Source organism: Epinephelus fuscoguttatus, linkage group LG3 (assembly GCF_011397635.1).
Source record: "Epinephelus fuscoguttatus linkage group LG3, E.fuscoguttatus.final_Chr_v1".
NCBI lineage: Eukaryota > Metazoa > Chordata > Actinopteri > Perciformes > Serranidae > Epinephelus > Epinephelus fuscoguttatus.
The window spans coordinates 14,185,531-14,209,538 of record NC_064754.1 but is presented as its reverse complement, the minus strand read 5'-3'; the positions used below and the strand labels follow the sequence as shown (position 1 = coordinate 14,209,538).

The 24,008-nt window shown below is 41.4% G+C and overlaps 2 protein-coding genes across 2 annotated transcripts in view; one reads left to right on the top strand and one right to left on the bottom strand.

Annotated features, from left to right (window-relative positions):
* The window catches only part of gpm6ab (glycoprotein M6Ab), a 42,025-nt gene extending 32,824 nt beyond the window's left edge, over positions 1–9,201 (top strand). The window contains exon 7 of the mRNA XM_049571614.1: positions 1,934–9,201. Coding sequence (XP_049427571.1) covers positions 1,934–2,086 — 153 coding nt within the window. The 3' untranslated portion in view covers positions 2,087–9,201. The remainder of the gene's footprint in view (positions 1–1,933) is intronic.
* A 3,870-nt stretch (positions 9,202–13,071) lies between these two features.
* dok1a (docking protein 1a) lies at positions 13,072–23,984 on the bottom strand. Its single transcript, XM_049572467.1, has 7 exons — positions 23,851–23,984; positions 22,705–22,783; positions 17,881–18,020; positions 17,684–17,794; positions 17,415–17,484; positions 14,684–14,856; positions 13,072–14,578 (listed from the first exon to the last, which is right to left on the bottom strand). Exons 1-7 carry the CDS (start codon positions 23,905–23,907, stop codon positions 13,622–13,624), a joined length of 1,587 nt encoding a protein of 528 aa, XP_049428424.1. The 5' UTR covers positions 23,908–23,984; the 3' UTR covers positions 13,072–13,621.
* Positions 23,985–24,008: the final 24 nt, after the last annotated feature.

Sequence of the window (24,008 nt, the reverse complement as noted above, 5' to 3'; positions counted from 1 at the left end):
CAGAGGCGTGGAGATGATCAGCTCTGTCAGATATATCCCTCCATGTTGCATGTTGTGTTTTGATTTTTGCACAATTTGAAATACAGAAAATGATGAAAAAAAATCCTATACAGTGCAGGGAGAGGCATAGAACCATATAGGCTTATCTGACGCCTCCACCTAGGTGGCACCAGAGCTCTAGACTGTATGCATTCATCAGATCTTTACTAACCTGGGCCCATATTAAACGTTCTTCATAATCTCTCTCTCCTGACCACCACTAGTGTAAACAGCAGAGCATTAACATCCATCCTGCTTCCATTTTCTGCACCTGCTTATTCCTGCTCAGTCGCAAGGAGTTGGCGTCTATCCCAGAAACACTCTCCACCTCCCCCACAGTTTCCTGTCAGAGAAACAAATCGTGAAGGCTTTAAACACGAAAGAACCTAATCAGACTGACGGACACCTAATATGACAGCATATACTGAAAGTGATGAATAATATGTATTTCTGCTTTGTGGCAGCTGGTATGGTGGGTTTGTCTCCTGCTAGCGGGATGTCATAGCTTAAAATTTAGAGTGTATTATACAGGGTAATGTGGGAAAGAATGCCCAAAGAATGCCATTCAGTTTTTATGACTTGACTGGGCCTCCAAAATGAAAAGCAATATTGTGTGGATCATGCAAAATGGATTTAGGATTATTAAGAATACTGCTTTGTTCAGTTACCCGTTTAATACAATAAAAAAATCACTCAGGGAAATCAAGTCAAAGCAAAGTAAATGTGACAAAGGCTTGTGAAGCATAGTGTAATTACATGCTGTTAGAGTAGTTTAATTCCAGAGTTAAATAAGGTGCTGTCCTGTATGTGATCAACAGGGAGCACTGGAGCTCAACAAGCTGAAGGGGTTAGGACTGCCTGCACAGTGCAGCTCCTGTCTCATACCTGCTTTACCACAAATACATTTGTCTCATCTAGAAATCAGATGTTCACAAGAAAAAGAGTATGAATTTCATACATTTCATTTTACGTCACATTTAACGTACAATAATGTCTTTTTTGGCCACTAGGGGGAGCAGAAACAAGTTGTAAGGACAACCACTGACATATTACTTAGCAATTTATCTCTATATATTGATTTCTACATATGAATGTGTAATCTATAGAAAAAGGGACAATATTTTGGTATCAGAATTACCCGTGTGAGACGGCTGCCAAGCTGCAGACCACGGTTTGAGACCAACAAGTGAGTGAGTCATCGCTGCGTTTCCTGTGGCTTTTAAGCCGCCAAACATGAGTGTTTTTTTGGCAACCTGTCACTGTGTTTCCACCAGGGATAGAGCCATGAAAAGCCATTGTTTTTTACTCAGACATCACATCGTTTCCACCCACATATAGTGCCATAAAAAGATATTGTTTTTCACCAAGACATTGCTGTATTTCCGGCCCAGAAAGTGCCATGAAAACTGGTTGTTTTGACCAAAAACATGATCTTCTCCTGATCAGAATCAAGTGTTTTTTATGCCTAAATATAACAAGTTATCCACCTTGTTGTTGAAACATAAAGAAATGTAAAGTTTGAATGTGTGCGCTACATAATAACGTACAAATGTTACATATCTGTGGTTTGCAGAGACGTAAAAAGACAAAATTTACTCTGGCAATTGGGTTGAAATTTCCAATACTTTTTGGCAGGTAGTGGTAAGAGTGATGGAAGTGATTACAAAGAGGCCGGCGGACATTTTGGGGTGTGAAAGTAATTACTATTACATGCACCCTGTCTATTCGCCTTGTATCTATTGCTTCAGCAGGCTTTGTCCACGGTTGATATGCCTCTCATTCAGGTACAATTTGGACTAAAGCTGTACGTATATGCAAAACAAACTCGCGGTTTGCTGTCTGGTTTGCGTCACATGTACTGTCATTAACCCTGACTTTTCCTCTCCTCCCTTAGGTCCACTTCCTGATGGCTCTAGCCGCCAACTGGGGCTATCTGAAGGACGCCAGCCGGATGCAGAAGTACGAGGACATCAAGTCGAAGGAGGAGCAGGAGCTGCATGACATCCACTCTACGCGCTCCAAAGAACGTCTCAATGCCTACACATAAACACACACCCAAGAGAAACGACCCACGCACACTTACCTGTCAGACACACACAAGATGATACATGCACACACACACACACACACACACACACACAGAAACACTCACACACAGGTCTAAGGATAGCAGAAACATACGTTACATACATGAGTGAAAAAACAACACAAACATACATTCAAACACAACAGATAAAGACACGAGTAGGCAGAAATTAGTTGATTACATAAAAACGATGAAAACACAGACACCACGCAGTAGTTTATTGACTCAGGTGGTCTATGCTAACATTTAGCGGCCGCTACGTTGGTTTGCTCCATGCTTTTATTAACCCAGACTAAAGCTTTAACTTAAAGGTGAAAACAAGCAGAGGCCACTTCCCTCTGCCCACTGCCAGATTGTATCCTACTAAAACTCACTGATTAGAGGCTCCATGATTACAGGATTGCTTAATTAGAATTGTTCCAAAAAGAAAATCTGGCTACTTCAAATTTAAGGAGCTCATGATATTATTCCTTCATATAGCCTAAGGATCTAAATTTACCAGGGCAGGCCTCAGCCTTTTGGGGCCTTAGCTTGCCTTCCCCCAGTTTCACAAAGTAGCTTTGCAGTGTGTGAGTGTGCAAAACAATCAGCTGGAACTGGCCTCACAGACAGAAACCAAAATAACCCTGGCAAAGATATGAAAAATTTAGGGGAAGAAAGTACAGTGCATGATTTAAAAAAGCACAAGAAACATACAAGATAATAACACTTTCAGAAAGACAAATAACAAGCAGAAGAACCCAAAGAAATGTCATATTTTAATTTGCTTGTTTGTGCCACCACGGTGGCCTTAAGCATCTAATTAGTGTGCTTAATGTTCGGGCCAGCTTTGCCTCTTCTTTTTAAAAAACGCCAACATTTTCTTGAAAGGTTGGTGGTTTTTTTTGTGTCCCTTTCACTGGCCTACCATCAGTCACCATATGGTGATCTCCACAGCTTGCTGCTGAACGGCTATGAGCCATTAGCATGGCATACTGAAGTCAACAATCTACAGCCGACATACGATTAAGTTTGGTGTCTATGAGCTCATCCTTTTATGTGGGGGCCTTTCAAAAAGGGGCAATGTCACTGTATCTCCCCAACAGCCTCAATACCTGCAGTACACACACATCACATGTCCACATACTCACACACACACACACACACACACACACATAGATGTGGCTGAATGGTCGGTGTTGTGCAGGCAGTGTTGTATGGTGGTGTCATGCTGTGTCGTGTCGTTTCGCCACATTATGATGACTGGTATTGCAGAGAAATATGGCCCCCCAAGGAAATGTGTACCTCCTGAGTACAAATGGGTAGCTTTGATAACGTTTCCTCCCCTCCCCCTCTCTTTTCGACTCCTTTTACCTCCGACCCTACCCATCCTCTTTCTCTACGATGTGACCTCTTCATGCTGAGCCCAGTTTCATTAGTTGTTCCACGTATTCGTGTTACACATGCCGACCGGTGTGTCCCACAGGTGGCTGTTAGCAGCGCAGGGGGTTGGGATTTTTGAAATGATGATAATGACATATGTTGATTGAAACAAGATGCAGATAAAAATGATGTCATAATTTCTCCAAATTCTCCCAGCATTGCTCTGTTTGTACTCTGTATCACATATCAGGCTCCTTACGCTCACTTGAACTAAAAGCACTTAATTTCAAAGAGGCCATTTCAGACACCTAGTGAAACGGGGCTCTGCGTCCTCCCCCCCTTCATTCCCAGTTTGTATAAACTTGTGATTTGTCCTCAGAAACAGCACATCTTAGCAGCACAAAGTCTTTTTAACGTGTGTCATGTTCTCATCAGTCTGATAAATAATGTTTTTTCTCACTTTTTGGAATTTTTGCCACATTTTTATCAGTATTATTTATGTGTAATTTTAGCATTGGGGGTATTTAAAACAGGGCAGGTGTGTAAGGGGAGGGGTGGGGTTATATCACTTTCACATTTTCATGTGATGACTATATTTCAGTGGTTCTGCACACACACACAAATACACACAGAAACACGTACAAACGCATACACACCAATCATCTCGAGGGATTCTGTTCTCTCGTCGTCATGTTTTCTTTTGTGTATCTTTTTTTTTTTTTCAACGAGCCCTGATGTGACCAAAATTATAGTTTATTTGTAAGTTGAATTCGACTTGTCGTTGATGTGAACAGATGATTACTGTGAATTCTGGGTGGTGTGGTGGTTGTGCAGGAGCGGCATCACTGAAGGTTGTAAAGGCTGAGCTGGTTAGCTTTGGTCTGAGCAGGATGGAGGATTCATTTGCCAAAAGAATTTTAAGGTTTAAATAATTGGTAACCTCTTAGGAGGAGTTTGTGAGGTGTTTGAAATGGACGACATGGAGTGGAACTTGTATTAAAAAAAGGTCTGAAGGAATTGGGAGAAAGGAAATAAGAGTCGCCGTTACTGGCTGCAGGGATTGATTAAGCTGAAGTGTTATCGGGAGCAATGAATGATGTCAGCTCAGAAGCACGTGGTTTAGGAATGATTCGCTTTATTGAATATGTTTGTGGTTTTAAGGCTGTTCCAAGTCTATATTTGGTGTCTTAATGAGCTCCTTGTGCTTTTAAACTGGATGCTGTATACTGCATATATTTTTGATCAGCAAACAACACTTAAAATTGGTGATTATAATAAGAGATCATCTAAAATATCATCACTCTGACTGAGATGATTTTTGATTCAACTTCTACCCTTGGAGGTAGATGTCTGTATTTTTGAACATGGGCTTTATTTTCCCATGTTTGCGCCTGAATGACAAATGGAGACGACAGTATTCGAAATTGGTTCAGTAGTGAGAGAGAGCGCTGCAGCCGTAGCAGCAATTTACGTCCATTAAATGTGCTTGTTTTTATATCTGACACTCACACCGTTATTGTGAGTGTCTTACAACAGCGCAGAAAGGACGCTACAGAGAAATTAAACGTCTTTACGTACCTTTCGCTGGTCTGTTTGTTATTGTGTCCAAGTTTCGCTCAAGGAGAAGTCTCGTTTTTATGTCTCAGGAGAGGTGACTTGTTGCAGGGAAACAATGGTGGAAACGTTAGTTGGAGAGAGGAGTGCTGGGAAGAGTTTGTTGTGTTGGAGAACGATGTGTAAATGTTGGAGAGATTTCAGAGCGAGACTTTTCCTTGAGTGAGTTAGTGACACTAACAAACACGCTGGATCAGCAAATGGCAAGGAATAATGTTTCATGTCTCTGTAGGCTCCTTTCTGTAATGTTGTCAGACACTTGAAATAACAATCTGAGCCTGTCAGGTGATGCTAAATGGTGCCTGTAGGGATTACACGGCAGTCTGTTTCGCCACTGTGGCTGCAGCGTTCTCTCCATTACACAAAAACATGGAAAAATAGGGTCCAGGTTCGAAAAAACATTTTTTCAAGAGGCCAGTTAGACTTCAAATGAGTGATTATAACTAAAAATTTGAAGCGGATTTTTTCTTTATGTCGTGTATACAGCACTTCAGATTTAAAAGAGGGAGATTTAAAGATTAAAATACTTAAATTCTTGGTCACTAGTGCACAGGGCTGTTATGTTTGTATTCTGTGTTAAGTTATGTTGAGCCAGCCGTTAGGATAAGAGGATTGTATGTAATGTCTAACTGTGAAGGAAAGTGATGATTCTCTATCTGCCAGTAGAGATGACTGAGAGGAGATTTGTCTTCAGAATGACGACTGTAGTGATGATGGTGACGATGGTGGTGGTGATGATGGTGATAGTGGCGATGACGTGAGTCATAGAAGGGTTTGATTTGATGAGACTACCAGCACACACACACACACACACATACGCACAAACACACAAATACACACACAAACACACACACGTTCCACCACCGCCATTACTCTGAGCCGTAATTCTTTGCTCTTTTACTTTTCACCGATAACATTTCACTATTTTATTATGAACTTTTAATCTTTGAGACTTTTTAAATGTGAAATCATTTAATTAGAAAAAAAGAAATGTTTTTTTTTCCTTTTTCCTTTTTGTGGGCAGTATTAACTCTGTAAAAAGATATACATATATGTGAAACAGTTGAGGTGAGCAGCCGGGAGAATGATTTCCTATTGGTTACAGAGTCTGGAAGAGGTGGTTCAGTCCCAATGTCCTGAGCCTTTACTCCCTCAGAGAGCTGCTTCTACACACACATCAAAGATATCAGATTTTGAAGTCATTGCAACACTGGTTATCCAAAATGCAAGATGATTTTCCACATGATAGAGGATATATTGGCTGATAGAAATGTAGTATAAACATTTAAATACCTAAAACTAATCGCGTACTTTGGAAAAGGTTCTGCAATAATGTAAAAAGCACTTGGAGTAAAAGAGGCGAAACATGTCACCTCTATAGGAGGCAGAACTCATCATGAGACGGCACCTCAGCATCTGATAAATGTTTTTATTTCATTTTAACAAGCATGAGGGTATAAAATAGCGTCGTATTGTAAAGCTAATGACAAATAAACGTGGTGTAACGAAATCTTTGGACCGCCTGTTTGGTAGTTAAGTTGGTGTTAGTCAGGGGGGCACTGTCAGGAGAGGTATACCAGGCAAATGTTTGGGACCCCTGCAAAATAATCTGGAATATCTTGGAAAATTTTGTAACTTTAAAATCCCTTTAACCTTCCTTTAAGACACTATACAGTGCACCATCGCTACCCTCTGGATGACAGCTGGATGCAGTCGTCCTTGCCTGGGGCCCTCCAGAATCTAGGATCGCCACTGGTGTTAGTTGCGCAGAACCTTTGTGGTTTCACACTCATGAATGCCAAACTGGTGCAGAAGGCAGGTCGACAACACATGCAGTAACACATTAATTGGCTGAGTGGCCATACAAGCGCTTAAGTTTTGCTTGTCTGGGGTTTAAAACAGTGTTTGAATCTGGTTCTTTGTGGTGTGTAAATGCAGCTGAATTTGACAAAAATTAAAAGACAAAACAAAAAAAAACATACCATCGTTGTCAACGTGGGGAGACTCCACCAGACTCGTCTCCTGTTCAGGTGTGTCTCGGCTGCATGCAGTCAGTATTTTTAAGGTTCTAGTTTTACAGTAACAGTATTCTATCATTTCATTGCCTGACAATGGATGTCATGTCAGTGTTTTTAACTTCAGATAAATGAAAAAAAAATAGTTTTTTTGTGCACTTATTGACCATTGTGAGCTCTCTCTATCTCTCTCTATCTCTCTCTGTCTCTGTCTCTGTCTCTCTCTCTCTCTCTCTCTCTCTCTCTCACTCTCTCTTATTCTTGGTGTGTAAGTGCATTGAGATCCCCGTAGTGGGATCTGTGTATAGTCTTGCAGCATTGGTTATAATCTGAAGAAATAACAATGATGAAAATGAATGAATTCATAATAATGAAGATAATCTTATACTAGGTAAAAAAAAAAAAGAAAAAAAAAAAGACAGTGAATCTAGTTGTTGTTTGTGGCATGGTTATGCATTCAATGGTCATAATTTCAATGATTAAAACAATACAAAAAAAAAAATCATTCTTTTCCACTGGCGCTGTTCTGCTGTTTTCGTTCTGTTCTCCACTTTTCAGTGTGCAGTATTGCGGTTGCTGTTGCTAATGGTGTTGCTAAGCTAGCTTGCTTGCTCAGTTGTTTACCACCAGAGCAATATATTGTAGCAGTCTGACGAAACCAAGACATAAAACGAGAAATCCATACCCGTAAATTTCTGGTATACAAAGTGCATGAATCTATGACTGCAAGTCTTAAGTGATATGATCATGGTGTTCTTTATTGTTTATCCTAATAAAAGCGGATTTGCATATGTGGTGTAATGTATTGCTCTGGCCACCCATTATCCTGCACCCACCTCTGCTCACATCCTCTTCCTCATTGGGGGTCATTTAGGCTCAAATCACCGCCACTCTGGAGGTCCGATTCAGATTTTAAAACTGACTCTTGTCTGATTTCCTGTGTGCTTGTGTAAACAAGAGTCACTGATGCATAAGTAAGCTTCACGTAACCTAGCAACAAGCACAGTCTGCCCAGCGCTCACAGCCAAATCACCATCTGTAATGGACGCTAACAAGGCAGAATAATATTCCAAGTTACCTCTAAAGCATATTTAGAGCTGCACAATCACATTTGAAGGTGAATGGTTGTAGGCAGCAGTGACTGAATATTGGCAGATATTAGATTCCTCTTGAATTGGATCTCCACATATGATAAGGCCCAAAAATAAATCTGAGAATATGTAGTTTTTAATTTCAGCAACACTATCAAATTGGGTCATCTTTGCCAGGTGGTGTTAATGTACCCTAAATGAAGACAAAGCACCTAAAATCAGATGTTTAAACTGCCATAAGAAGATCCGGCTGCTGTTGTGATCAGGAAGAGGATATGAGCTGCTTGTTCTCCATTCGTTTGAGTCTCCTCATTTACTCTCTAACCCACGTCTCCTTGTAAAGATGAATATGTGTGTTGACACGTACTAACCCTGCGTCCTTCTTGTCTACCCGCTGACCAAGGCTGAACAAGGATAAACTTTACCATTCCATTGATCCTGACCGCATGCATTTGTGACAGGATTCAGAAACTTTTACTGTGTCAGCCTGATAACGCATGAATTTCAACGACATGAAATCTGATTTCTAACACTCTGTGAAAGAGATTTGATCTGTTTTTGACTGTTTTTGCAGCTATAAAAACCTCAGTTCTGTATCACAGGATGAAAAATCAGATCCTCTGTGCCTGAACTAATTCAGCTCTTGTCCATCGTGAACTGAACCACAGATCTAAAAGCTGATGATGTCAGTCTGTGACCTTCAACTGATTATCACATGTTTCAGATCCATGCATTATGTCAGGTTGGACATTTTGGACGTTAGGAGTAGATTTTATTTTATTTTTTTCGTTGGTTTCACCATGGTATTCTAGACTTTTTGTACTTCACTCTGTTTGCTTAGTAGCAGGCTTTATCAGATTCACTCCTCCATTTTTGTACATATCTGTGCCAACAGCTTGGGCAGACAGTGGCTTTTTTATTTGTAAAGACATAAACTTGCTTGCATATATAAATAAAATTAAATAATACACTTGTGTACTTGTTAATAAGGGAATGTTTCGAGTTTGTGTCTTCATTTCATAGCACTTTTGTGGTTGTCTAAAAGGCTTTGAACATCATTTTAAAGGTATACTTTGCAGGATTGTCAGTTTCTGTTTGTGATCACGCTCACCAGCAAAGTAAAAACCAACCCCAGATTCTCTCTTAATCAGCATTTTGCCTCACTATATTTTCATTTCTTTCTGCGCTGTGTCTCTTAGACACCTGCAGCTCATGGCCTGGCATCTGGAGCTACTGTTTTTATGTCCCAATGTTACCTGAGCACTGTGGGGGTACACACTCACTCACTCTCTGCAGAAAAATACCGTCACAAATTTCTAGTGGGTCATAGGTGATGATTGAGAGGACATATACACTGATTTTAATGGGGAATCCTGCATAGCATATCATCAGATTTTATAGAATTCTTAGGATACACCTACTTTGTAGGTGTCCAGCTATCCAGTGTGGTGTTTGCCTGTGTGTAGTGATAAATGCACTGTCACCTAATCACAATTACAAAGCTCCACCTTACCAGTGGAGCAGAACTCATCAACATTCAGTGCAGGTGCATCATTGGCCTGAACAGGATATCCACAGTGGAGTGAAGTGAACCAGGTGAATATGAGAGCTCATGTCTTATTTGCTCTGACAGATGCATCTGGTCCTCCTTCCTTTTGGACAGATTTCCAGCAACTTGAGATCTAATGGGCTAGTCACAACTGTGGAGCATGTCTGAGACGATGACTTTAAAGTAGAATGACACTGAGGCAATTTAGAAAACAACCAAGATGGCTGCAACTGACATGAAACTGTCAATGAAGCCACTATTGCATCAGTATTGAACAGACGACAATTTATTTTCGCTGAAAGAAGAACCACCAACTGCACTTAAAACTTTTCTTGTGAAGAAAAATGTGCGGCACTTTTATCATTGTACACTGAAGTTTGTTTCCATTTTTCTGACACGACATCACATGTGTTGTTGCTCTGATTGGTAGTAGGTCTGTTTTATTGGTTGTAGATCTAGTCTCAATCCCAGTGTGTCAAATATGGCAGCCTGGTCAGCGGCCCTTGGCTTCTGTTGAGATGCACGAGGTATCCTACAGCATCTGTATGTGATGCCCCAGACTTTCAGCTTACTCCAGTGTAATCTAGTGTATTCCCTACGGCAATAAGGTAGTAGAAAAAGTAAGACTTGTAAGATTCTCCAGTACAGGTTTGAACCCAAATGCACGACAAAGAGGCAATAGAATTGCAGGGAAAGTCTACTTTACTCGATCAGGGGAAAAGGGGAAAGTATGCTGGATAGCCTAGCAGAAACACAAGACAATCTGGCAGAGGGCAGGGGAAAATGGACTGATAAATACTGAAGGACTGATGGGAGAACAAGCCACAGGTGTGGAGATGGGCGGGGGAAAACCAGGTGCAGGTAATGAGCAGATTGAATGGGCTGAGAGGGAGGCGTGATCTGAAATGACAGGAGAGCTAGTGATGAGACATGAAAACAAAACCAGATGAAAACAAACTAAGAGTTGGGATTCCTGACAAGAACGTAGGGTGAGAGAGAGGGGTAGTGGATGGGTCAAACACACACCAGACTTTCACCCAGGAGACATGAGTTTGTGTCCTGTTTGAAACCAAAAGTCACCTTGAGTTTTTTCAACCAGGTAATATAGTGACTGCCCTATGTCACATGACATAATCCTCACATTACATATTCGTCAAGTGACATACTCATTCAATTAATGTAACAAACGTAGTTAATTTAACTAAAAGTATGATCGTTTTTCAAAACCTTAGAAGTACTTTCGGTGGCGAAACCTACATTTTTTTGTGAAGATGGAAGTTTGTTTTGAAAGGAACTGTAGCATGCAAGTGACAATTTAAACTGACACAGAAACTGCATCCAAAAGTGATGCTAGAGGGGTAGCTAGAATGATAGTCTGAAGCATAGGGCTACTGACCAGTGAATTTGATGAGTTGGGAAGGGGAATGTTTTAGTCTATCCAATTGCTTCCTGAGGCATTTTATCCTGCACATGTTGATAACCAGTTTTCTCCAGGTGCTCCGGCTTCCTCCCACAGTCCAAAGACATGCAGGTTAATTGGTGACTCTAAATTGTCCGTAGGTGTGAATGTGAATGGTTGTCTGTCTCCATGTGTCAGCCCTGTGATAGTCTGGTGACCTGCCCAGGGTGTACCCTGCCTTTCACCCAATGTCAGCTGTGATAGGCTCCAGCCCCCCCCCGGTTACAGAAAATGAGTGAATGTTGATAATGCCTCTTGGTAATCAAAAATGAACTGAGAGGTTCCATTTTTTAAGTAGCTTTTAGACAGGTGCATTTCTTTGCACTGTGAGAAGAATATGTAGTGTTGCTGATACCCTGGTACAGACACAACTTACAAGACAAATAGCCCCATCTGGTGGACAATGCAAAACAATACATCTTCACTAAAATTGTGTTTAATCATAATAGTTTGTAATGAATGATTATTACAGTGTAACAGTGGAAGAGAAGAGAGATGTGGAGGTGAAAATTAGCACATAATGGTGTTTACCTCCTGTGTCCAGAAAAAAATTACAAGCTGCACAAAAATGCTATTTTTGTCAAGAAAAGGTAACACTGATGTGACAAGCAGATAGCAGGTGAGATATGGCAAATCATCACATAAAGGTCACATTATCATGACAAAACATCCAGGTGATTAGTTACATAAACATCACATGTGACAAAATGTGTTAGGTACTTTTCAAATGAATCCAAACAGCACAGGATTCTGGAAGGAAACGTTTAAAAAATTGCCTCAACCAGAATTAAAATAATAATAAAAAAGGAAATATGTAGCTGGAAAGATCCATGTATATGGCGTATTTAGGGAGTGACTGACTTGTGCAGCCTAAAGGAGCGACTCATAATTACCCTCTCATGTTGCAACAGGTCCAAAAACACAAGGTCATTTTGAACTGATCCAGAGCCTCTGATCAGGAGGTTATTACACCCTGTTAAGAACTCACTGAAACTCATTTTTAAACAATGAACATTTGCCAGCCGTAACACAAGTTACTTTTAGTTAATAGTTCTATTAAAAAAAATTGTCACAACTATGCAGTCACTAGTGAGACTTTTGGAATAATGGTAAATGTGTTGAAAGTAGAAATGAATCATTGAACTGACTTGTTGTCTTTTAAACAGAAAAATCTGTCATGTGAAGTTATTAGGTAACATTCGCCACCAAAACTCTTTAGTGTAATGAACAGCTCATTTTATTGCTTTTGACCTTTTCATTTAAAAAATACAGTATTTTTCCAGTTACATAGTTTCTTGCTTTAATCATATACTGCAAAAATGGGCTGGGTTGTATGAAATGATTTTAACCAACACATGAAGTAAAAATATAAAATAAAAATATCATATACAGTACATGTTAGTGGGGGTTGCAGGAATTAACACTTTGGATAACGCTCTATGAAAGTGACACATCCTATTTACAGAATTATTTATACAGCTCAATGAAAAACAATCAGAAATGAAAAATAACTGTAGGATATTCAGAAGAACAACATCCTCAGCAAACCAACAAACATATACTGTTATGGTTATGGCATTACAGAAATACTATTATGTATCAGTGGGGCGTAAATAGTGCAAGCAGTGTGGTTGCAGTGGGGCCTGTGTGGTGGGGGGTCCATAGGGAGAGTGGGCCCTCCATCAATATGCTGGATGGAGAATGGGCCCTTCAAAGTGATTGCCACCTTGAATATATAACTAGATTCAAAGAGGAACTCTTATTATGTAAAAACTATTTTTTGTACAGATATGTAATGATGGTTGCTGGGTAATATTTCTGTTGATGATGTCATCCATTGTCAAGTCTCTGATCATGTGATGAGACGATATGTGCACAACAGCGTGCACTAGGGCCCATCGTAACTACTAATGCCGCACACTTTGCAAACTGGACGTCCATCTTCAGCAACAACTCCCTGGTCGGTTTGTAGATATCTGAAATGCTTCCACGCTGCCGATTTAAGGTGCTTTTTTGGGCAGATAAAAGGATGGAATGTAACTTCCCTGTGATATTTTAATAGCTCTCCTCAAGGCTTCAGGTGAGCAGCAGGACACTGAGCGCACACGTGTGACCTGCAAGATTTGTTTTCACATGGCAGCAACGCAGGATACAGGACACTGCAGATTTTACAATTCCTACAGTTCAGAAACCGTGACATTATGTAAGTGCAAAAGTGTTCAATCCAGACATCCCTATTTGTAAATAGATATACACAATGAAAAGCGTATCTATGCAGGAGAAGTGCTAACCAGGTAAAGTGTTTCTCAGTGAACTCCCACAGCAGTCAGTGTACAAAAATACATGTCAGGCTCTACATACATTTGCTTTAGATACTTTAGTGATAAGCTGCACTTGACAACTAAATTAAATGATGCCCAGGTTTTCGTAGATGACATCATCATCAATAGAGTGGTCCGTGGCTTTTGTTGTGCTCATACTGGCAGTAGGAGGGGAAGATGAAGCGGAGCTGGGAGGGATGGTGTCAAAGGATGGAGGGTTTTTGCAGACTTGAGCATATAGGTGAGCGAATGGGTCTGGCTTGCTCTCTTTTTTATCAGACACTTCCTCCTTCTTGCTCACAGGCTCAGTATAAATGGGTTCTTCATGTGTACGATGCTTTTTCACGACTTTTCCTTTGCTCTGAATGACAGTTGTTTTATTCTGGACTGGACTGACTTTGTCATACACCTCCGAGTAATCTGAATCTGGGTGATTGATGTTAAAGCTGGGATGTGCAGCAGAGGAGTTAGGAGAGGGAGTGAGAGAGTCTGTGGAGCCGGGGGGTTTGAGCGGGAGAACACATGCGGGATCTATATACAGAGCCATGGTCGGCTGCGGCCTTGATACAGATTGGATGCAATCAACTGGGTCAGCATACACAGCTTCAGATTGGCCGCCAAGATGACCTCCAGATCGGCTGTCATGTGTGGGGACCATTGGAAGAGGCATGAGGGTGATAGGAGCTGGCTGCGCTGATACACTCTCTGGTGAACTGAGCAATTCCTCCTGTGCACTGTCTTCTGAGGCAGCGGCACTGTCCTGTATCCTCAGTTTGTTCTCCAGAATGGCAACCATACTGGTCATATCTGGTATTTTGGGGAGAGGGGAGTGGGCCTGTATGTTGGGGAGAGGGGAGTGAGCCCGTATGTTGGTTACAACCTTCTCAGCCTCTTGGTTTTGATTGCCTGAAGTGGCAGATGAAGTCTTGCGTTTGATGGTACTCTGGATCAGTAAGAATATCTTCTCAGCCTGCTGTGTCTCAAAGGTGAACGTTCCTGGACCAGAGTCACAGCGTCTCCCTGCTTCGATAGTTAAGGCCAGCTGGTAAGAAAACACAAAGAGGCACACAAGCATGTTTATGTAACTGATAATCCTAGAATTGAGAAGCAATCCAATGCATCACCTTTGTCATGATTCCTACCCTACCTTATCTTTTCCATATCGTCTCAGCAGTTCATACGGCCATTCTCTGACAACGTCCTTTTTCTGTGTTTCTCTCAGCAGCAGCGCCTCTTGCCCGACCTGCAGCCAGTACGACCCCTTCAGGCCACAACGTGTTGCTGCATCAGTCCTCTGAACCTGCACCCAGAACTCTGAGGCTAGACAGAAGAGACAACTTTTTGTCATTACTATGCAGATAAAACACTTTTAAACCTGTAAAGTAAATACAATTAAAGAGAGTGACAACATCACTTTCCACCTAATCTCCAAGAAAAATGTTGGCATTGTACATTTCTGCAAACCACAAATCTCGGCTAGAAATGCAGCAATGTCTCAGTAAAAACCGTTCACTTTTCGTGGCACTATCCCCGCCGGAGGACACAGTCACGGCTTGCTTGGTCTTGAACAGTCGCCTGCAGCTTGGCAGGTATCTCGCCTAGGTGTCACCTGCTGATGACAAAGTCAGCTCATACACCCAGTCACTTTAGAAATGTTGATATAATATGCATGAGACGTACAAATGTAATGAATCTGTGGTTTGCATAAACGTAAAATGCCAACCCTTTTTCTGGTGACTGGGCTGTCATTTCCATACAACTGCAGGTCTGGACTTTGGACATTTTGTACCATTTAAAAGTCCCCTATTAAGTTCTTGATCATAAGCAGTACCATGGGCTATGGAGACATGTTTTTGGGTTTGGTTTTATTTCGATCTTTTCCACATTCACTGCCAGTTCCACGTTATACCACTGATTGACAGTTGGTAGCAGTGACATGCCAAGTGCCAAGAAAAATAGCACTATGCCAACATAGTCAAGGAATGAGAAGACTGCAAATGTTTAATGATGATGTAAATGCATTCAACATATTTAATAGGCCTCAAGGAGGTGACTTGCTGAGAACCTCATGAGCATAAACGTATCTTTGCACAGGGTACATTTGAATTTCCCTCAAGTCCTAAGTTGTGACATACAAAGTGAGAAGTTGCTCCGAAGTATCAAGTTTAGACACTGATTCTGAACAAGACTTTCTCTCATGTAATGTGCTGTGATTATTTATGGATTATAGGACAAATCATGATGTTTCAGTGACTCCATGGACTTTTCTATAGCACTGCCATCAGGACAACCTTCAACTTTGCACACAGAATGTAGTTTAAAGGAATACACATAAACTTCCCAGATGACCAAGCCCAGTTGTGAGAGGGAAATGTTAGCAAGCTATGAATATGTTACATTTGTATGTTTCATACGTATCATAGCAATGTTTCTAAAGTGACATACTGTAGTACACAAGCTGACTTTCTCATCACGAGATGGACGGGGTGGGTGAGATGGGGTCATCCCTATGTTTCCCGGGTTCTATGTTCCCCACTTAACCCTGCAAAAAAGCTTCTATGTTCGCCCGCTTACACAAAAAGGGTTCTATGTTTCCTGCTTGGTTGAGCGGGCAACATAGACCCCTAGAAACATAGATACGCTCCCGGTGAGATGCCTGCCATGTTGAAGATGACTGCAGACAACTGTTCAACACCAACAAACAACAAAGACGGTTGTGTTTTAGCGAGTCATTGCTGTGTGTCCGCCATCGTTTTAGCCACCAAACCTGGTTGCATTGTAGCCGTCCATCACTGTTTTTCCAGCGGGGAAAGTGACACAGGAAGTGGCTTCTCCAGCTCTGTTTCGCCATCAAAACCAGGTTTTTAAAGCCCAGACATGATCTCTTCCTAACCATAACCTGGTGGTGTTTGTGCCCAAACCTAACCACATGTTAACCACAGTGTGGTTGAAACATAATAATGTACAAATGTAATGTATCCCTGATTTGCAGAAAAACGTACAGTGCCAACCTTTTTCTTGGCAACTGGGTTGGACGACCCAGAGTCACAACATACATCCACAGGAAGTTCTTATATCACTCTTGCAGCAAAATTCCCAGTGTTTTCGTTTGTTCAAAATGCCGTAAATACTCACACCTTTATGAAAGATGCTAATTACAGAGATTCTGTGTGTCTCCAGCACAGAAAGCTGCAGATACATTTGCTCATACACTGGTTCAAATGACAACACCTACTCTTACTTCCCCCCTCAGGCAAGACAGGTGTGTGTGTGTGTGTTGAGTACACTGTCATAAAAAGTACTTTGTTGAGTTCAATTAGCTACTTTTCTTTTATGTAGCACACGTTCAAACCTGCTCAAAACAGGACAGCAAGAGTTTGTCATAACAATAAAAGGAAACCGATGACAGTTTCGTTAGAGGAGAGGAATAGAATAGTGAAACACAAAGAGAGAACGGCACGGTGGTGTGGTGGTTAGCACTCTCGCCTCACAGCAAGAGGGTTGCCAATTCGATCCTGGGTGTGGGAGCCCTTCTGTGTGGAGTTTGCATGTTCTCCCCGTGTCAGCGTGGGTTCTCTCCGGGCACTCCGGCTTCCTCCCACAGTCCAAAGACATGCAGATTGGGGACTAGGTTAATTGATAACTCTAAATTGTCCGTAGGTGTGAATGTGAGCGGGAATGGTTGTTTGTCTCTATGTGTCAGCCCTGTGATAGTCTGGCGACCTGTCCAGGGTGTACCCTGCCTCTCGCCCGATGTCAGCTGGGATAGGCTCCAGCCCCCCCGCGACCCTCAAGAGGATGAAGTGGTTAGAAGATGAATGAATGAACACAGAGAGAGAAAAGGAGAGAAGTTAAAAGCATAGGAGCAGAAGATTTACCGTCATCTGCTGAGGCATATATCTGGTTCTCCTCCATTTGAAGCTGAGTAGAGTCTGAGCCAACACCTCTCTGAGACAGAGACAGAGAGCAAGGAGAGGAGAGAGAAGCACACAGCTGTTAAATCAGGTTAGAGAAGAATGCCTGTTGGCCAAGCATTGTATACAAACTGATTTATATTCAATCTACAACATACAGTATGCTGTTTTGTCTGTGATAGCAATTATTAAGGGTCTAACAATGAACACAATTGATGTAATTTCCCTCTCACCTGAAACGTGCTATGACACAGTTTGTCTACCCACTCAATGCAGTCGTCTTTGTGTGCAGCAAACACCATCGTTCTTTCCTGTGTCTCCACACAAAATGCTGCCATGTTGTCCTGCAAACAGCACAGATACCAGCTTGTAGTATTTATTTAACCATCACTGATACATGCAAACATTATAAACACTCAGAGAGGCTGACCATTGGACAGGCCTCAGCATTTGGGGGGAGTCTGAGGACACTGATCAGGTCGGACAGTCGGACCACCTTCAGCTTCCTGTCCATATGGGGCTGGTAGTGTCTCCTCACCCCAGGCATGTGATCAGCTCCAGCACCACCACCTGGACGGGACATAGATAGACACAGGATTAATGTATCACGGTTAGTGATTAGGGAGACCAAGCACATTCGTAAAATATTTCCACACAAGCACAAACACTCCTGCACCTTCACACTCCTATGAGACAAACAGGTCAAACACTCTGAACTCTGTTACACTTCAGATTTTGACACAAACAGTTTGAACAATATCTGTGTCTTAAAAGATTTTGACAGACGTAACATGACCCTATACGGTCTCATAACCAGCACAGTAAGTCATCTAGGTCATCTCTGACAGGCCTGTCAGCTCTTATTGAGTCCTGCTGTTTATATTTTGTTGCCATGTTATTTAATAGCCCTGCTTGGCTATACTTGCTTGGGAGCCAGACGGATCTGCGAGCTCATGTCTGATTTGCTCTGGCAGATGTCTGGCCCCCCTCCACTTTGGACAGATTTCCAGAAGCCTGAGACATGCCGGGCCAATCACAACCGTTTATCTAACATGGGGTGTGTTTGAGATGAGGACCATGAAGAGGAGCACCATGATCCAAGATGGCTGCAGATGATGTGGAACTTTCTGTTAAAGCCGTTTTTCCTCAGAACTGGATGGTATATTTTTGGTAAAGTAAGAACAATCAGCTGCAGTTAAAGCGTTTCTTGACAAGACAGGAGAGATTGTCATATTTCTGACAGGACCTGGCAGAAGTTTAATATACCAGCTCATCTCTGCATGTTATGTCTGTTCACATTTTTCCCTCTCTCAGGGTTAATTTTTTCTGCTTTCCTGTTTTGTGCCAAGTCCCACCTTAATGTATTGTGACTGGCTGGTACTACTGTGCTGTGATTAGCCATCTACATCAGGTGGACTTAGAGCATGTTTAATCTAAAAACAGTGTGCACTGTCTGCCCTGGTTTCCAGGTTGAAAAACATGTTTCCATAAAACAGTGTGAAATGAACAGGCTTCAAGGTACATTTTTTACATTTGGTGGGTGTGTCAGAGGTGTTATCCAATCAGCAGCAACATGTAGGCCTATATCAACCAAATTCTAGTAGCTCTTTACTTATTGTTCATACAGTTTTTGTTTGTATTTCACACCTATTTTGGCTACGTAATGCACCATTGTTTCTGTTTTAAATATACATTTGTCAGGGCAGATGAGGTCTCATTTATAAATATTGCGTACACACAAAACGAGGCCTATGCCACCTCCCACTCAAAAGTTGGAATCTATAAAAACAGACTTGATGGGAGGAACTCTGCTTATAAACTTTTTAGGGACAGGAAATTGGCGATGCAGATGATGAGGTGGAAGTCTGTAGAAACTTTCTATATATATATCTTTTTTTTTTTGGCACAGATTTTTGGCTTTTGTCCATACGTACATTTTTAGTATGTTTTATGAATGAGACCCATGGTCAGTGTGTCACATGTTAATAACCTGTTAATAACACCCTTTGGAAATCAAAAATTAACTGAGAGATTTGAGAATATTTTGCATTTGTGATTTGGTCTGGCGATGTCAGGCTAGGGGTATTATTACCAGTCTGTGCACTGTGTGTGCTGTCAAACCTACAGAGAATAAAATTGTGAAAGTCCATCCTTTTTAACTTTTTCTTATGGCTCTCCTTCCAGATATTGATGAGAAACATCTTAAGGTCAGGAAGAGATGTAAAAAATGTGTACGGTGCCAGGAGGTCACAGTGGAAAGAGACTAAAACACCAAACACTAGGCGGTAAAAATGAGATCACATTATTGATTCACTCTGTTAATATGAATTAAAAATCAAAAACTTTTAAAAAGCAAAGTAGTTTCAGCTGTCTCAGATGTATTAGTGATAAAAAATACAAATATCTGTAAGGATAATAGATGTTAAACATAGGTCTTAATACATTTTATTCAAATGAAAAATTAGGCAAAATCAAGTTAAACTTATAACAAACGCTAGAGGTCAACGTTTTCATTCATCTGAGGCTCCTACAAACACACGTCTTATCTGATCTGTGTTAAAGAAGATAGAGAGGTAAGGAAGAGATGAAGCTCTGTTCTTGTCCTCCCTTCCTAATTCAACCAGCTGTTATCATCGAAGCCACTTGTACATTTCAGATCAGCTCAATCAGCTGGGAAGCGTCCAAATCGGCTGCAGTCTGACTGTCCTCATGATGACCACCCTGTCTCAGTGTTTATCACCTCAGCTGGCACATGGTTGTCACACACACAGGCCATCATTAGTTATCATTTACTGCAGCTGAAGTACTCAGTGCTTTTTCAGAGTGACTGAACTGTTGTCCACAGTTATTCAGTATTCTCCACCATGCACTGTGCCATGCCTTTCATCCTTGTCTAATCATGTGTTCCCCTTTTTTGTAAAGTATGTTACACTGCTATAGACATCATTCTAAAGCTGTCACGAAACATTTTGTTCCTCAGATTGTTTGATATGTACATTATAATATGTTCACTAAAGCCTGCGCGAAAACTCGGCTGCATCATGCAGATGCATCCGCTGAGCTTACGTAACGCCATGACCAATTCTGGGCTCCATTTAAACTGTCAAACTCTCTGCTCATGTTCTGCTGCTGCTGCTCGGCCTGCTGCTGTATACATGTCACACACATCCACCGCCACCACCCAGCATCCACCTGTGGGCTGTTTCCTCATGATTCCCCATGACAGGGGCTGTCCTCATCTCTCCCTGCTCATGTTTTTTATGGCTTTTTGTTTCGCTTCCCAGGAGGTATTGTGAAAAAGTTGTTCCTGAAAAACATCCCACGTGTTTGGGCACGAAGAGCACGATGGATGCCACCAGAATGTTTGGATGGAGTTTGATATCATTTTATAGTTGGAGCAGAGTCCAAGGAATAATGACCCAAAGCCAAACTCCTAAATAAAATCATGCACTCAAAGACATCTAAAAGGGGACTAAATATAGTGTTGCATTAGAGCAGTTTTTCCCAACTTTTTTTGGCTTGTGACCCATCACAGTTTTGTGTAGCAGACTCACCATATGTTGTCTCTGCTCTGTCTTATTAGTCTTCCTGCAACCTACCTTGCAACATCATGAATCATAATTCAGTTTCATCTTACAACTTGGATCTTTTTTCATAACCTGGTCATCACTACCAGTAAAAGCATTGTACTAACAAAGGTTGTACTGTACACAAAAACTGCAGATTAAACAAAATTGTTTGGAGGAAAAGAAAGGCAAACATTAAAATGATTACTCAAAGTAACTTTGATCCACAATCGTTGTGTGTCCACATTTTCCTTTGCAGCTATGTATTATTATCAGTATTACATTTCAGACGTGCTGATATTTAGTTTGACCTCGAAAAAGCAGTCCAAGTGGTTTCGACAATCTAGCTACACAGTTTGCTTATTTAAAGGAGGTTCTCCACTGATTTAGTATTGCACTTCAATACATCTGGGAGGCTTGCAAAAGACACATAAAAAATGTCAGAATAGATGTAGTAGAGATATCCTGACTTTTAGACATTAAAATGGACAGAGCTCCAGATATACCGGAGCCTAAATTTCTCATATTGCAACTCAGTGGTGTCTTCCATTATTGTACATTCTTTTTGGACTGGGGAGCCTGAATTTCCAAGTTCCCTGTCAGAGTTTATAACTGGAACATCTCCCTGAAGTCGAATTTCCAAATCAAAAAGTAAGAAGAACTTCAACAACTCCAACCTCAATATCCAAGATGGCTGCTCCGTCCATCAACAGTAGTGAAAGCTGTAGTCATATACAGTTAATCGGCACTTCTGTCTTTTTTGTGTCTCATTAAAACAGTTGTATTGTGGACACGTTGCTACAGTGTTTGTATGCACAGAGTGCAGCATTATGAGCTGTTCATGACTGATATTGCCAACAATGTCTAACCTGACGAGAACTGGTGTTTCTAACAACATCTTGGTTTTATGACTTTTGGAACACCATCAACTCGGGTGTGAAGTTAGTCCCAGCTTCAACAACAACAGACAGAGTGGCGAAATGTAACAGGCTGTTACTGGCTAACCTTTTTTTCCCCTTTAAGGACAGTGGCCTTATGGGTAACCTGTGAGTGTGTGACATGTGCTTCGTGCATGGAGGGAAGTAGCTCTCTCTCAGGTGCGTTATGGTGAAGACCGTATATGGCAAAGAGTGATGATAGTCAGTAGAACAAAGTGTCTAGATACGCTCGGGGCTGTTGTTCAACCTCATGAGAAGGCCGTGTTTATTGTTTTGTCCTGAAGACTGCAATAAAGTCATTGTTGGTGAACAGCACCTGAACGCCTCGCCGTCCTTCCTTCAGCAGAGTGGTCTGGACCGCTAGAAGCCAGTTACCAGCTGATAACAAGCCAGGCTAAATTAATGTTAATAAACCAGTGTGTTCCCAGCTTCGGTTTGGAGCTGGGAACAAGGGTAAAACACAAAGCGGACAAAGCTCGCTACAAAACGAGAGTAAATGCAGTTGGCTTTTTCTTTCACTTTTGCTGAAGACACTGTTAACAAACAGTAGCTGACAATTCCTGCATAGTATACCTTTAAATCCTTTAAACGTTTGGACCTTTGGAGAGCTCCTGCAAGACATTATTCCAGTTTTTGCAGGGTGAATAGTGCCACCCATGATGAGTAAAGTGAACTTCATGTGCAAAATCAATGGAGCTGGAGTTCTTCCAACACACTGGGACAAATAGTGATAGAAGAAGAAAACTGTACCTCCCATATCCTGGATCTCCAGTCGACCCACTCCACTGCTGCTGGGGGGAAACAGAGACAACCACACTGGCTTCCATTTCTGAGAGGAGAGAGCAAGAGATGGTTAAGAGCAGAGAAAGCAGATGTTTGTTAATAAAGGCTACAGTCTTGCGAAACTGTGTCACCGGCATGTAAATATATCTACGTCACAGTAGTTCAAGTTTATGACGTGTTACATTCTTTCCTCCTCCCCTACTCGAGGTCCACATTTTACTGAAACTACCTGAAACCTTTGCCTGTGAGTGTGATTGACAGTTTCAACCCTCCCGCGTGTGACGCACAGAGGTAAACATTAGTCACATCCTCCCTGTGCTTTCAAGTCCAGAGGAGTGTCACAGTGTGAGGACAAACCATCACGTCACTCATGACCTAGTCCTCCTTTCAAAATAAAAGAAGGAATGCATGGCTGTGTTCGTTAATAACATTTATCTTACAGGATTTTACTCAAAGTAAACCACATATACTGTACCTTATGTTTTAATGTATCACATTTAAAGCTCTGATCATTTACAGCAGGTTTCTAAAGTTACTTTGCATTTCTGTACCAGTTTCAGTATAGTATATAGTATAGGTGTGTTGGCTGGGTTAAAAATTAATGTCTGCAGTGACACCACACTGAATGAGTGTGTGCAGGACTATCTGTCAGTGCAGCACAGGAATGTGTACTGTGGAAACTGTGCTGTGTTTCAACTTGTTAATTTGGATTCCTGCTCTTGAGTCTCCTCTGAGCGACACACAGAACAGGCTGAGAGCTTTTTCTACCAGACCGATGGCTCACATTTCACTCCCTCAGCTAACTGAATCTAAATGAAACTGGGACAAAATTATAATTACACAGGTGTTGACGTCTCTCCTGTTAAAGTCAGAAAGCACTGACCCATGCAGGACTGTAACCCACACTGCATAGTCTTTCTGTCTGTCTTTTTTAGTTACTTATTTACTGTAGCGTCAAGTCAGTTTTCTGGTTTCTATAAGGTTGACATGATCAGGTTTTTATCCCTGTAATCTAAAACAAAGCAATTATCACCTGCTGCTAAAAACAAAGCTGTATATTTAGTCCTATGTTATATCAAATGCTCATTACTACTGAGAAATCTGTGTACTCACTTTGCCAACTTTGTGCGGTTGCAGGTAAACCTTCCCTGTTTTGGTCTGAGAGTCCATCTGGGAAGCAAATGTGCTTCAGTGCTGGCCTTTGGCTTCTGAAAGACGTATGAGTTTTCTGTTGTTTTTTTTTCCCTTTGGTGAATAGCTGTGCTGGGGCG

Coding starts and splice junctions, on each gene's coding strand:
- dok1a (XM_049572467.1), bottom strand. CDS start 23,907: ATGGACTCTCAGACCAAAACAGGGAAGGTTTACCTGCAACCGCACAAA. Junction 18,021..22,704: donor GGAGATCCAGGATATGGGAG/GTACAGTTTTCT, acceptor TGTCCCGTCCAG/GTGGTGGTGCTGGAGCTGAT. Junction 17,795..17,880: donor ATGCTGAGGCCTGTCCAATG/GTCAGCCTCTCT, acceptor TGCTGTTTGCAG/GACAACATGGCAGCATTTTG.